Raw genomic sequence first — 15502 nt, forward strand, 5'->3', positions numbered from 1 at the left:
CAAAAGTTTAAGATTTGCATCAGACTTGTAGGAAGTTGCAGTGCAGCCTTAACTATTCAAACTCCCCATCCAAAAAGTATGTTCAGTGCGTCTTATCTTAACTCAGCAGGGACGTCTGGTGAATTATTAACTACACCTCAGTTTTAACCGAGTTTCAACAAGGGTTATATATCTCGGCATAGATTCAGTAAGTCTCTAAAGCTTTTGTGGGATGATTCACTTCATTTCCGCAGCAGCTCTCCAATCATGAACCAGTCCGTCTATATGGAAGTCATCAAGGAAGACAATAAAGTTCTTGATTAAATCAAGCAAAGAGAAGATAAGACTGAGATTACTTCTTAGTTATTTACAGCTAAATTCCTTACAACACGACCCAGGTTATTAAAAATAAAATAATAAAAGTCTAATTATTTTTCATTATTTGATCTGAAGAAATCAAGACTTACATGAGCAGAAAGTTAGAGGATAAATCAAAAAGAAAAGAAACTTTGGATGGATTTTATGCACGCTGTTATTTCTACACAATGAATTGTTTTACAGGGTGTAACTGCAGGCATTATGTGGATGAGGAAAACTCATACAGTGTTTTTTTTTTTCTTTATTTTTATTATTTTCTATATTGTGGATCAATTTGACGACCTCAGGAAGCTGACTGTAGATTAATACAGGGCATCTCTCAATGTAAAAAATAACTGTCCATACTTGACTCTATGTTATTAGTACTCAACAGACCTTGATATATACATGTATGTTGGGTAATTAAATCTAGGATATAAAGCTGACAGAAATTGTACAAGCAATAACAAAAAAAAAAATCAGTTGCTCTGCCAATTAGAATAAGATCATTCAAAAAGTAAAATATTTTAAATAGATCTGGCAACCTTGACTTGATAACATGAGCGCCCACCCCCTCTAACCCCCATCAAAGCAAATTAAAGGTTTCCTTTGAAGCTTATGAATTGAACGTGATCAACAGTCCACCCCCAACACATTTGTTTTCACGTCTTTGTCTCGTCTGTTTGTGTAAAATAGTCCTACCTTACACTGGTCTTTATTTTCTGAATGGATATGGTGATTTAGGTTTTCATCTTTTCTTAAAGAAAAACAACAAGAATGACCCCGTTTTGCTATTTTGACCTACGGAGCATAAGAAAATATTCAAATCCGTTTTAAAGTATTGTAAACACTTAAAAAATGGATGCCTCAGCACAATTTTTTTTCTTTCTCTGTGTGTTTCTTTCCGCTGTGAATTTTATAGACTCATTAATCTTTAAAGAGCCACAACTGAGACTCATTCATGTCTTCTTTTTTCAACGCGTGTGTGTTTTCTAAGAAAAATATCCGCCATCACTCTGAGACCAGAGCCATTCACTTATATTAAGACATTCATTTGTTTGCTGAAGGGAACAATCAGCGTTTGTCTTAAGTGTTTAAGGTCAGACTACAAGTTAATATATTTTTGCACTTTAATACAATTATGTGTTTATTATTGTTGTTTTGCATTGTATGAAACTGGTTTCATAAAACCAATTTATCATGGAAGCATTCATCCAAATGAGCATGATGATTATTTGATGTTACGACTCGTGCCATCATATTGCGCCCCGGGGAAATGAGGAGGGGAGCAAGGTGGTTAGGGGGTCGGACATTTGTCGTGCAAGTGTTTATGTGTGTTGCTGTTGACGCTCCAGCGATCCTGTCAAACACTGGCACCGCTCACCCGCCGCTAATGTGCCACCGTTGGCCCACAACGCCACTGCTCCGCTTAAAGAGGTGGCAGACGGAAAGGTTTAGAGAGAGAGAGAGAGAAACCGTACCGCTGGTAGTTTGAACAAAACAAAAATCAAAACAAAACCAGGGCGGCCGGAAGAAAGATCGACCTCCTGCCAAAAAATACCGTCCATCTGGCCTTTCTCATTTCCTTCGCCGGGCTAGAAGAATTATTGCTTGTCACATTAAGCCCCGCGAGGTGATCTATCGTTTATCACTGTGGAGCGATCAATTCAGATTCTCCCATCATCCATCCATTCATTCATTCACGCTGCATGCCAGCAGAGGTACGCCGGTGTGTGTGTGTGTGTGTTGTCCATGACATCATCTCTGGTCGGAGGCATTACCTCATCTCCCTAATCACCCATCCTCCACCCCCCTCATCCCTTTAGCACCCACCCCCTCCAGCATGAGTCACTCACATTGGCACCGACCCCCCTCATCTAACCCCTAACTCCACAGCCCCCTCTGACACCCCGGAGCAACTCCTTGCTTTTTGAAGTGATGGCTTCTTTTTCTGCAGACAATGCTGTTTGTGGCTCTGCTGTCCCTCACACACACACACACACACACACACACACACACACACACACACACACACAGAGATACTCGGCAGGATGCAGCAGGTGACTGGCTGCATCCGTCCCGGCATCCTGAGGCCAGCCAATAGCATGGAAGCAGACCCCCCCTTAGCCTCTGATCACCGAGCAGACTCGGTGTCTCAGGGACCAGGCGAGCGCCAATGAAACCGTTGCTAAGCGCTCAGCAGCCGGGGAGGTGTGGAGGTGGTGTGGAGGAGGCAGGAGCCGGCGGCGGCGCTGCCACCACCCCCCCCCCCCCCCCTCACAACTCCACCCAGCAGACAGGCATCCCAGGTTACAGAGGGCAGAGAGGCCAAGGCTGGATTTAAACTTACATAAAAGTACAAGAGCATAAAAACATCCCACACACACACACACACACACACACACACAGAGAAGAAGAAGAGACACACGAAGACACAAGCACACACTCGGCAGATCATAACAAGTGACGTCACGGCAAGTCAGCGGGTTCAGAGCTGACAGGCATCTCTTCTCGTTTCGCTCCGTCAGCCAAATGAAAGCTAACAGGTAAAAACGCACAAGCAGAGGGTGTCCAACATACAAACAACACACACACACACACACCCAGTCAGCATCCTGTCACAGCATCAGCACACACTGGAGCGTGACAGGAGGATGCTACATGTATGTCTGGGAATGTTCTGACACTTCCTGTGAAGTCTCTCACACTCACAACACAGCGGCCGTGTCTGCCGCCATTAATAATCAGATTAACGGCACAATCAGAGGAAAATGCAGCAGTGACCCCCTCGATCAGAACAGACTGACCCCATCAGACTGAGAGGGGCGGAGTCAAATAATATTAGCTCTTAATAAGATGGTAAACATTTAATCTGATGACTTCTCTCGAGTTGGAACAAATCTATTTTTTTCTGAGCATCTTTGCCACGCGTTGAGTAAACATCAGGTGACGTGACGAGTTTCATCTTGATCCATCTTTTTATTTTTGTGCCGTCACTGATGTCGGGGTTTAAAATTCTTCTTCTTCTGTCATATTTCCTGCAGATTCAACACTCCACCGAAGACAGAATCACTTTGTCAAAAAAGTTCGGAAGTGACTGATGTTTTTGGTAAACACATACACCGATCAGGCATAACATTACGACCACCTTCCTAATATTGTGTAGCTCCAAAACAGTTGTGACTCATCAGAGAATGGACATGGGCTACCACTTGTTAGTGGGGGGCCTTTGAGGGGGAGGGGCCTCTGTGGATCATCCCATAGACACTTGTTCAGTTTGGGATCTAGTGAATTTGGAGGCCAGGTCAACATGGGGTGGTCTAGGTGGGTGCTACATGTCTAAGTAACATCCACACCAATGAATGCCAGGTCCAAACGTTTCCCAGCAGAACACTGAATTGCCACTAGATGGTCAATCAATGTTATTTACTTGCTGTCAGTGGTTATAATGTTGTGGCTGATCGGTAAATAAACAAAACAAACTAAAACAAGATTTAAACATGTAACCAACAACCGCATTAACAGTAGTGGAGTTAAAGAAATATGCGCTGCGTCTGAAATTTCTGGGAGCTATAAAAACAAGTTTTTGATTTGTCAGAAATTATTAGTTCCAAAAGTGATTCAAAAGCTGCTTTCATCAGTCCTCAGAGAATCATGCGCCTTGAGCTCCAAAACTGCATATAAGAAACGTTCCATCTTATATCCAAGGTCAAATTTATATTCTGATAAAGTCAATGGAGAAGCCATACACTGAGCTCACACGGTCTCTGCTGAATAAACTACAGCAGCTTCGAGGAACCTTAAGGGGTTCTCTACATTATAACCTCCAAGGAGGGGACCCTTGAATAAAAAAAGGTTAATAAAGTCAGATTTTCTAAACTTCAAATTCAACAGCTCAACAACCACGTGCTGCCAAGAAGACGTCCAAATATTTCTATTAAATCTAGCAGCACGTGCCAGCGGCTCATTTCAGCGATCACTTCCCTCCTAATTGCAGGTTTGCTAATCGGTGAACTCAGCAGCTGTAGAGTTTAGCTGGGACAAAGACATGCAGGCTTTTCATGCTGATGGCTCTTACTTGAGCACCACTTAAAGACTTGAAAGAAGCTCTTCTACAGGGAACCTGATATATATGGACTCGTATTGCTTATTTTGCACTTTCATCTCACACATAGTTTAAACTAATACTCTTTAAGAAGTCAAGTAGTTATTGCTTTTGACTCTATTAGTAAATCACTTTTTACTTTACTTGCCCGCCACTGACTGATTCCAACCAAATCTATTTTTAATGGAAACAAACACTGCACCACGGCCAGAACGAAGCCTCCTGGGAAAACGTTGCTTGTCAAAAACATATTAAAACTTAACAAACCAGCTCTGGATTGGTCTTTTATTGTTATACCACGCTAATAAAGCAGACATGCAATTTGTGCTTCTTCACTTTCAAACACGCCCTGGCAGGACCAGCAGACTAACATTAGACTGATCTCAGCAGCCACCAAGACCCTTGTTAGTATCAGAGGCTTTTTTCCCTGAGGCAAAACTCTCACACAGATCGAGTCCACATCAAAGCGGAGCGTCCACGAGCACGCCTCTCGAATGTATCTCAGAGCAGCGCTCTGGTCTCGCTCTGGGCTACGTTTCACTCCCTGCATGTCGGTGTGGGCGGTTTAAGCTTCTGTATACATGTAGAGGCGAGGGGCTCGCTGAGCTTGTATGTGTAAACCACTACAGTCAACAAAGAGGGTAATCCTCCAGGCGAAACAGCTCCTCTCGGATTTAATGTGGGGGTGTACAGTACGTCGGCTGTGTATCGAGTATGCGTGTGTGCATGAAATGTAAACAACAGCAACCCTTGCCTTGGTTGACTGTTCAAAGTGCACTGAGTTCAATTACTGGTCTTACAGTCTACTGACGGCAAGCCGGGAGGGACAGTGTTTGTTCAGAGGAAAAGACGGAGACGAGACTGAATCCTTAGCCTCCAACTGACAATGTCAAGACTGTGGGAACTGACTTTTTCATCTACTATTAGATGTTAATCACTGGAATAATGCCTTTTAACCTGATTAAGTGGCTGTAGTTGACCTTTGTGTTTAACCAGTAATGACTGGTCTTCATTTCATGCATTGTTGGATGCATTTCTTTCCTCCCGGTGTGTGCCTGCTGCAAATTCATTATTCAAATACGATTAAAAATGTGAAGGAACCAAAGGAGTTGATCTACCTCAGGCTTACTGAGGCTGGAGGACACCAAGCATCCCGAGCCGACATCTAGGTCCCACTGCTTCCTGCCCTGGTTGTGAGGATCCAGAGCGGAGATCCGTCCATCCAAGGTACTGATGATTACTAGAGACCTGTGGACCGAACACAAAGACTTCAATACATGCTCCGAATGAGGTTATGTGGACACGTGGGCCTGGGCCACTCAGGTGAAGTAAATAAATGTAGGTAAATTATGCTTCATATACGATAATGGTTTAGGAAAACACAGCTTTCCATAAAAGGTTTTCATTTATTTAGTTACGAAAAGAGTTGGTAGCTCATTCACAAAACAGCAGCTTCAGATCGCTTGTTAAGTTTGGTGGTTGAAATGTGAAGGACATAACGGAGACAGCTGGAGGTCATTCTGCTTCTCAATCAGCTTTTCTGTAAAGATAAGTAAGCAATTGTCCCAATAAAATAGTGTCTGTGGAGTCTTCAGTTCGCCGCACAACAGTACAACTGTGTTTGTTATTAATCCTGCGACTTTGGTGAGGCACCGTTTTATGATGCCACCATCTGAGACACCGTCCGTGTCGAGCAATGAGTCGAGGACCTCGGAACGGGCTGTTCTTCTGTGTTTTGATAGCAGAGCTTGCAGACGAGTTCCTGAAGTTTTCTGCACTCGATTGCTTTCATGCGTTTGTTTGGTTCTGCCATTTTTGGCCAAAAAGTTTTCTCTGATAAATCTTGTTTTGTGAAGAAGCTGCAGCATTTAAGACACTTTCTCTATCTACAGTCAGTTGCAGGTTCCATGTTTGGGCCATATTCCCTTGTATTAGAGGTTCACACAGCGGCGAGCCAACACACTTTATATGTGTTGACACGACCACCACACCTGTCAAGGCGCTCGTGTCCATGCAAGCTATGATATACAAATATTTACAGTGAGCGCTATCCGTCAACGCTACCTTCCCAGTGGGAGCTTTTAATCTAATGCCATCAAGACAGTAAAGGGCGAGGTATTGTTATGCGGTGGTGCAGATGTTATCTTCCCTCACTAGTCCGCCCTTGTTTAGCGAGCAGGGTGACCTTCAACAGCAGCTAACAGCACACCTGTGCCATGACAAATCCCATCTAATCAGCTATTCTGGGTAGCACATTGATTATATATTCATTACCTTTCAAAGAAGTTGAAATCTTGTAGTAAGCTGCGTATAATGAATGATGTTTGGCATTCAAAATGACCCCAAAAAGACAAATTATTTTAATACTCAGTTTTAATATTTTAAAATGAAGTGGATTAGTTTTCCACATACTTCTTTCAGAGGCTTTGCAGAATCAGCGAGCAGATAAAACTAAGACTGGGAGGAATTAAGATGCAGGGGGTGGAAGGGTTTTTTCCTTGCAAGATGTATGGGGCTGAGTATTTCCGAAAGCCCCGCTGGGCTTTACCCCTGAGACTTTAAAAGTATTGTGATGATGGATTTTTTATTTCCTCCAATTAATTTTCAAACTCTACCAAAAACTTTACTTGATGAAGGATTTTATTACGAACTGCGAGTTCTCCAAACGCGCCCCTCCCCTCCACATCAGCGCTGGTTAAGATATCTCCCATTCTTCCAGCAACAGTCCGACTTAAATGAACAGAGACATCCAGCCCCACCCTTCACCTAACTCTTAGGGCTTCTGCCGCATTGCTTGTCAATCATGTCCGGAGCTCCGACAGGGGGGGCCACAAACTGACTATTGATCTGTATCTGTCTAGGACGAGGTGCTGTCAACAGGGCTTTTAGCTTTATTTAACCAGCGAGGCTCTGCTGAGCACACACTCGCCGTCTCCGAGCACCCACTGCTTCACATCCACACAGCTGGGACCCGAGCCGCTTCCCTCCGTTGGCTACTGGAGCGCACAGAGTTTTAACTGCCTCCCTGAAGGGCAACTAGACAGAGGCAGCCGAGGGAAAATGGTGTGTTATCACTTGCTCACTTTCTTAAAGACGGAATTAGCAATTAAAGAAAGTGTTTAACTTGTCACAACCACTTTAAATTATGTACACTGTGACAGCTATAATCCAAGTATATTTAATAACAGCATCCCCAAGCTGCCCATCATTTAGAATGAGCAGGTGAATAGCTATTGACTAGGTATAAAACCTTATTGATTGAAGTCTTTAGTCATGAAGAGGAATGAGCATGTTCCAGGATGTTTAGGCCTCAGGAAACTAAGAAATTGATTAATTCTGAGGGAGCAAATCAATTTTAGGAAGGTTTCTCTCATGTTACACTTCAGTCAAAGGGAGTTACAGTTGTTGCTCTGGAGGAACAGCTACTTTAATCAGTTCAACTGGAGCTGGAGCTTTGCATAAAAATGCAAATAGGATCCCTTAACTGTAATGGGCCATGTGTCTTTCAGCACCATCAAAGCCAAGATTATCTCGCCAAATCTGCTCTCAGCATTATCAGCCTAACCACTCCGCACTGAAGTGTGTAGTACTAAGAAAAACATTGTTTTTCCTCGCAGCCGCCAATAAAAACACAGCGCTAAAGCCCGCTCTCACCCTCTCAATTGGCTGCGAGACCCTGCCAAAAATATTAGGCTGATTGGTTGTTGCTAAGCAGTCGGCTCTCTGAGAGGGTGGAAGCTTTGGCGGCCTTCGCTCGGCCAGCCCCGCCTCCCCGAGTGTCACGCTGTGAATGTAGAAGTGAGGAAGAAGTCACCGAGAGCATCGGGTTTATCTTCGGAGATGGAAACAGGCTAAGCAAGAGATAGAGGAATTTCATTCTGAGAGGGAGATCAAAAGCTTTTGTGGACTCTTTGTACTCCAGATAAAGGATATGAAGGAGGAGGGGGGGTTTAGGGGTGGGGTACTTAACTCTACAACTTAGGTATCATGATGGTTACGGAGAAAATGAGTGGAGCTACAAAAGCAGCACTTAAACCAAAAGATAAAAACAACAGAAACCGTACAAACAGCCCAACTGCATCATTTAGAACTCGAGGCAATTTATTTTCCACGTCTGTGCCCCGAGACGCCGCAGCACTGCCCGTCACCAAAGGGATAACATGAAGCCTGCAGGGCTGCAGGGCTGCTGCTGCTGCTGCTGCTGCTGCTGCTGACTGTGACAGAGGCAGGCGGCGGGGACACTGAGGAAGACGTTTGAATGGTGAATGAAGAGGAAGAAAGAGGGAGAGAAGAAGTGCGCCTGCCAACAGACGGAGGGTTGTTAGCGTCCTCGCCTGTAATGCTGTCAAAGTGTCATAATAGTGCAGAGTGTGTCTTCAATCACAAAGCGTATGGCGGAGCAGGGAGCCAATTAGCCTTGCTCTCACCAGACTCGGCTCCTCGGAGACGCTCAGCCTCAGTCTGCACACACCGGCAAAACTGAGCTGCTGGTAAACACTCTCCATTGAAAGAAACAACCAGGATGTTTACACAGGCCGAGTCTCTAAGGAGCGAGAGCCGCCGAGCCCGACCAATCCCAGCAGCCTGCCGCTTCGCAGCAGCCAATGGAGGCGCTGTTTTTTCTCCCCGCTCGTCCAATGGAGCGGCAGCTGTGCAGACTCTGAGCCAATGGCAGGGCGGGACAGCTTGTAACCATGCAACAGCAAGCAGCCTGGGTGGACGCCGGAGTGTGGAGTTCTGCTGCCGCGCAGCTGCCACTGAGCCGACCGTGCAGCCACCGAGAGGCAGAACAAAAATACGAGAGCGTGGGGAACACGTGGGGAGAAAGTTATGGCTGCAGCTCTGAGCCGGCCGCACCCAGCAGCACCGCCACCACCGCCGCCACCGCCAGCTGCACCGACAGAAGGAAGAAGAAGGGTCAAGTGCATTCCTTTAAACTGTGCACGTTGTGACAAATAGTGTCAGACGTATGACTGGGGAAGAATTTAAAGACAACATTTAAGATGATCACAGCACGCAACCCGAGCTCAGTTTTTGTCTCCTCTCTGTGTTTGGTCTGGAATATATGAATATGCTTCCCTACGTCACAGTTTCTAATGTAAACCCTTAGAATAAAAGGTAAACAAGCTCCAGCTCTAGACCTGAGGTGACACTATTAACACAGATCAATGTGACGTGAAGGTTTATATAACTGTCCTCTGCACCTGTTAAACAAACAAGAGATTATTTTTATGCCTTCTGATGCAGATCAGTGATCAATCCGCTTTGAAACCCCAACTTCACATCCATCAGGGTCAGTGCAGCAGACCACTGCAGCAAAGAGCAAAGGGTGTGGTTTTAAAAAAAAAAAAACTTATGAGCATGAAAAACACACACACACACCATTTAAGAGTGTTGCCATCGCCCTCTCTCTCCTCCTGCAGAAGCGCGCTCTTCTCTCCGATCTCACACGTGGTAAAATCCAAACTCTATGGCGCCACGCTCCTGCAGGATGATTGGCTGGGACGCAGCTCTGATCCGAGGATCTGATTCGTTGTTGCTAAGCAGTGAGGAGCCATCGAGAGTGAAAACAAGACAGCGTGGTCCTACTAACTAAGCGCCAACTCTGTGTTTTCATCCTCCCCTCCGTCTCTCTCTCTCTCTCTCTCTCTCTCTCTCTCCGAGCATCGCACCTTTCTGCCTCTGCCCCACCCATACTGCAGTGCTGCAAGACGGGTCCTGCCGACTTACCAAAATAGCCACTGACCTAATAAATCCCCCTCTTCTGGTAATCACACCTAGTATTGTTTAACGATGCTGGATTTCCACGGCTACGCGGAACAAGACCTCCTCCACAACAGACGGTGTTCATCAAGTGTAAACAAAGTCAAGAGGTCAGTCACAAAGGTCATCCAATTAAAACTCCTCAGTTTTTAAGAAACTTGCTGCTCACTGCTCAGTTTAAACATTATGACTAAGAGCAAATAAATAAATACGAGAATGAGACGAAGCAGGCAGCAGACAGGAATAAATGCCGTGGTTGCGTAAGGGAAAGAAAAGGAAAGTAAAATAGGTTAAAAGTGATTATATAAGCTTGTTTGAAGTGAGTTTGATGATTGCAGGTACAAATTCAGACCTCTGGAATGCAAAACAAACACACAGCGAGTTAAAAGTGCTCAAATCAAACTTCCCAGAGGGAGTTCAATCATCTTCATCGGGATTTTTGGGACAGTGTCTATTATTAAAACACACAACTTCTCCCTGGTTACAGAGAGCAGACTGCAGAAACAATGTGAGAGAAAAAAAAATAACAAGGAAATGAACTCTCCCCCCGTGAAAAGGAACATTTTTTCTTTTTTACATCTTTTACCTAACTATAGCCGGACCCATGCGGCCGACTCAAATTCTGAGCACTAGCCCGTCTCTCGGACCTAATTGGCCAACAAGTCGCCCAGCCTGGCCGATTGGCTGTTGCTAAGCAGTAGGGCTGGTGGGAGCCAGCCTGCGAGCACGGCGGCCCAGAAGAGCTGTAGCAGCTACAGGGCCCTGAGGGGGACGTGGGGGGTGGTGGGTACAGAGGGCGAGGGCGAGGGGGGGAGGGTGGCGTTAGGGGTAGCAGGTTCAAACAAAGATGCTGTCCTCTCTCCTCTCACCTCCAAGTGCTCCCCGAGGTCCCGGAGGTCCCCGGTGGAGCGCTTGGTAGCGGAGGCGTCAAACCTGGCGTCACATGTATGATTCACACACACACACACACACACACTCATATAACTGCAGAGACAGATGTAAACACAGAGTCTCCAGAGTTTCTAACGTAAAGATGACAGCGGTAAAGGTGAGGTGACAGCTGTCAGCCGACACGAGAGCAGCGTTCGTCACAAACTGAAGGCCGGATCAAAGCCAACATCTAGAATATTTATAGATTACAGGATACGGAGATGGAGGAGGGGAGTGGAGATGAAAAAAAAAAAAAAAAAAAAACAAAGTTAAAAACGTTGACATCTGAGCACAGACTTGGTTTTCAAGCTGTCCGCATGAAACATCTGAAGTGCTTCAAGATCTCATTTGGAAGAAAACAAAAAGGGCTTCAGTGGAGATCCGCTCTGTTTCAAACACAAAGAGACGCGCGAGAGTTACGATACTGTCAACAAAACGCTACGGCGAGACGGCGAGATGCTTCAAAGAGGGAGAAAGAGTGGTTTTAATTTAATATCATGAAAAAGACAATCAGCCACTTTGTTCCCGTGCCTCTGGAGTTGTTTATTTAGCCAAAACGAGATGAAGGGTGCGCTGGCATTGTTATCACAGGGCTACACGTATCACAGGACCTGGTGTGTTTGACTTGGAAAAGAAAGCAGCTGCAGGTAAAGACTGAAAACCGTGGTCACAGAGAAGCAGCAGCGAAATGTTTTCAAACTGTTGACCTACTCAGCGCTGAACGCAGAGATGATCAACTCCTATAAAAAGGCGCTCACCTCTATTGTTTGCTGCGTTACAGCTTCATTCCTCGCATTTTAAGTTCACTGTCGCTTCTTAGGAAGTTTAAAATCTCTATTATGAATACAAACGTTTTTTCTGTCAGCTCCAAATATATTTTCTGACATCTTACTGTTTGACGTGGCCCAATACGTTTAATTTCTAGTGGCATTTCTAAACAGCAACAACTCTTTCGGGAGACGGATGGAAACAGAGCGTGTAGTAGAGTATAGGCTCAGGGGATGACATTAAAAGGCAATGTGTGTGTGTGTGTGTGTGTGAAGGTAAGGGAGAACATCAGGGAAGAAGCAGGTGTAAGATGAGAGAGAGACAAAATTCAAGAGACAAAGAGAATAAATGCAAGGGAAATCCAGAGCCCGACAGAGTCGTACAGACACGGTGTGGTGTGTTTTGACCCAGTAAAACACAAAGCCTTACTGGAGTTTGTTATCGTCTAATTTCTGTGTCATCCTTGTTGTTTTACACACAGTCTTTTTAATGAATAATTCAACCGTTTATTCTCCTGCACCTGCCTAACAAGCTACTCTGTTAATTCTTTATCATGTTGACTTATTGACTCGTAACTTGTCTGTTATGGCGATGTAAATTAATGTCCCACGAGGATGGCCCTTTTTTAAAACCTGAAAGAATTATTCAGGTCAATGTATTCTAAACATACAGCACAAACAGCAATGGGTGTTAGAGTAATCAAAGCCCCATAGGTGGTGGCAAACAATAGTGAAAACAGACCAGACTCTGATGAAGAGGGGGGGAGATGTGTGTGTGCCGTATAGGAGCAGGGTGTGACCAGCACCGGGATGAACGCTCAGGAGTTTTCCTGCAGCAGCTGAGGTGACTGGCAGGGGAATAGGGCTGCTTCTATCTCGCCGAGAAAACTGCATCGCCAATTACTTTCGATTTCCTCCTGATATTGTGCTGCAGCTGACAGACGGGAGCTGCAAAGTCTTTTACCTTGCGTTGCCCTTACAACTGTTATCCCACTCGTGTTTTATCCTGATAAGTCTGTGCCCTTGGAGGTGCACGGGGTGTAAACAGAAAGCCTGAACAGCAGAGTACATACTAGGTTTTGTTTTTTTTCCTGTTAACAGCACTTGAAAAGAGTATTTTTTTCCTCTTTCTATTCTCTCACTATTCCTCTGGACTTGATGTTCAAGGGACCGATTTCTCAGCGTGCTTGTTGTTTAAATGCGGGGTTTGGATATTGTCAGAAAGCTCTAAATCGAACCCTGTGATTAAAAAGAAAACATGGCACACTGAGTAAAGACAGAAATTCAAGTTTTAACAATAAGGTCAAGAACGGCACCAGACATCTTCAAAAGGTTTGACTCTTAACAAGGTTTTTGACAACTTCCAACTCCTTCTTGAAAAAAAAATAAAAACACAGAGAATAACTTAGCGCGGGACCTGATGTGATTCATCCAAGAAAAAGGCACTGAAATAATGATGATCCAAGAATAACAGTGCAAAGTTCGTGTAATGGTTAAAAACATAAGAGAAAAATGAACATTTTGAGGAAAACACTGCGCCAAAACATCTAAGGTGGGCGTAAAACCTACTGTTTACCAAGGAAGACAAAATCAATGCCCTACCCACTGCGCCAAGAACTGCATCTCACTTTGAGCGGCGGCGGCAGCAGAGGCAGCAGCAGCAGCAGCAGGTCTAACAGGATCGGGTAAACATGTGGTCTGTGTGAGGCTGTAAACTTTTGAGTGGCAGCATCCTGAGGGGCTTTATCCTCCGCAGAGCGACACGCGTTTGCATGATAAATAAGCCAAAAATGTTAACTGTGGCTGTCATGTTAGTGTTTGCTTTTCATTTCCAACATGCGGTTGAAATTTTTACCAAGCGAGACAAGTTCCCACCGACGGAGCTTCTATTATAACAACAGATCACTGCTCTCAGGCTGTCTCTCAGCATGCAAAACCACTTTAGCTTGGGTGTGAAAGCTTCATCCTGCTGCTTTTAACCATCACACAACTTCCTTTGCAAATGAACTGTTTGTGATTACATAAACAGATTTTATTTCAACTTTACTCATATACGAAGCAGTCAGTCTGATGTGGAGAGTTACTTCACACTTTGACTGCTGAATGATAATAAAATGAAGGTTGTATTTTAATTTAACAACCTTCAGATAACGGTTTGAGGAGAAAAAGTCAGCCAAGAGCAAAACTATGGGGTTAAAAACAAAGCTCCCCATAATACAACATATACATTTTCAGATCTGTGAACTCGCTCCTGTTTTTAGACTCTATTGCCTGTAGTTCATGCATATCAACACCATTTCCAACAAGCCAAAATAACAGCCATGCCCATGCCACTTCATAACATGTTCCAGCCACACTGCTGGAAACAACCTCCACTGATTCTGCGCAGTAGAAACTCTCCATCTCGCCACAGAAACTTTCTGATCGATGATCCGCAGCGTCTCGCACTGACAATAACGAAAATAACCTACTTTCTGCAACCCTTTCACTTATAGCAACACCGTGAGACACACATGCAAATATAAACGTTCATATCTTGAGTGACTTCTTCGCTTGCTTAGCCGCATACGCGTTTAGATTAGTCTACTTTTTTCCATTCAAACTTAAAACAAGTACTTGCACCCATTATCGGACACAGAGTCAAACTTGCATTTATTTTCACATTTTGTACTCTGACAGCAGGCTGCCGTCATTTTAGCATTTATTCTGCAACAACTGCCTAACAATATGGGGAGATAATGTTGAATAAATGTGTAATAATAAACGGTTTAAAGCCAGTGGGAATAAATGCACAACAAGTTTTTGAGTGCGTTGCCGGGCGCGGAGGAATACATAAAAAAAAAAAAATGCTACTAAAGCACGCGACTGTTGAGATGTTAGCTAGCTATAAGTAAACCAAACTGATGTTTTTTTCTGCTTTTGAATATTTTAACTTGTCATTTTAGAGGGCGTCCACGTTTTACAGGTGCTCAACTCAAAAGTGTCCGATAATGGGCGTATAGCAACAAGCCGACCGTTGGGCTGTAAAGTTCCGTTAAATTACCTCGTCGGTGGGATGCTTCCGTTACTTTCCCCGAATGACTCGTCGGTCTCCCCGGTCGACCCGTTGTCGTCGTCCTCCACGGTAACGTCTGCTCCTACGACCGGGGCGCCCACGTTCTCCAAGCCGCGCTCCATGACTCTTGCACCATCTTCCGCCGAGGTCGAACCTGGACCCCGGGTGGCGGACTGCGGCTCCCTCCCGACGGCGGAGCCCTGAGCTTGCGAGGTCCCGAATCCGATGAGCGCTTTCAGCAACAGCAGGAGCACCAGGGAAATGCTCACGTTTCCAAAGTGAAGCCCCCTTTCCATTTGTAAGACTGGCACATTAGTGAAATATGAGATTTACATGCCACTGGCCTTGTAAATCTTAACACAAAAAAGAAACCCAAGGTGAAAATAAACTGCAACAACACAGAAAGTTGAGCTGTGTGTTGCAAAAACGCCCTTTCGAGTGAGTTATTTAAGTAAACATATACAGCCACTGGGAAACCATGTTATTCCCTTTATACTAGCCTCGACTTGCCTTGGTAACGCTAAGCCCCGCCTTGTTTCTACACTA

General features: G+C 44.8%; 1 protein-coding gene across 1 annotated transcript in view; it reads right to left on the bottom strand.

The window, feature by feature from the left end:
* The window catches only part of eif2ak3 (eukaryotic translation initiation factor 2-alpha kinase 3), a 29857-nt gene extending 14380 nt beyond the window's left edge, over window positions 1-15477 (bottom strand). Inside the window, exons 1-2 of the mRNA XM_084568794.1 lie at window positions 14945-15477; window positions 5560-5689 (exon numbers count right to left, since the gene is read on the bottom strand). Of these exons, the coding sequence (XP_084424920.1) occupies window positions 5560-5689; window positions 14945-15252 (438 nt within the window). The 5' untranslated portion in view covers window positions 15253-15477. The remainder of the gene's footprint in view (window positions 1-5559; window positions 5690-14944) is intronic.
* Between the last annotated feature and the right edge of the window lie 25 nt (window positions 15478-15502).

The sequence above is a fragment of the Chelon labrosus genome (genome assembly GCF_963514085.1).
Source record: "Chelon labrosus genome assembly, chromosome: 20".
NCBI classification, from domain to species: Eukaryota; Metazoa; Chordata; class Actinopteri; order Mugiliformes; family Mugilidae; genus Chelon; species Chelon labrosus.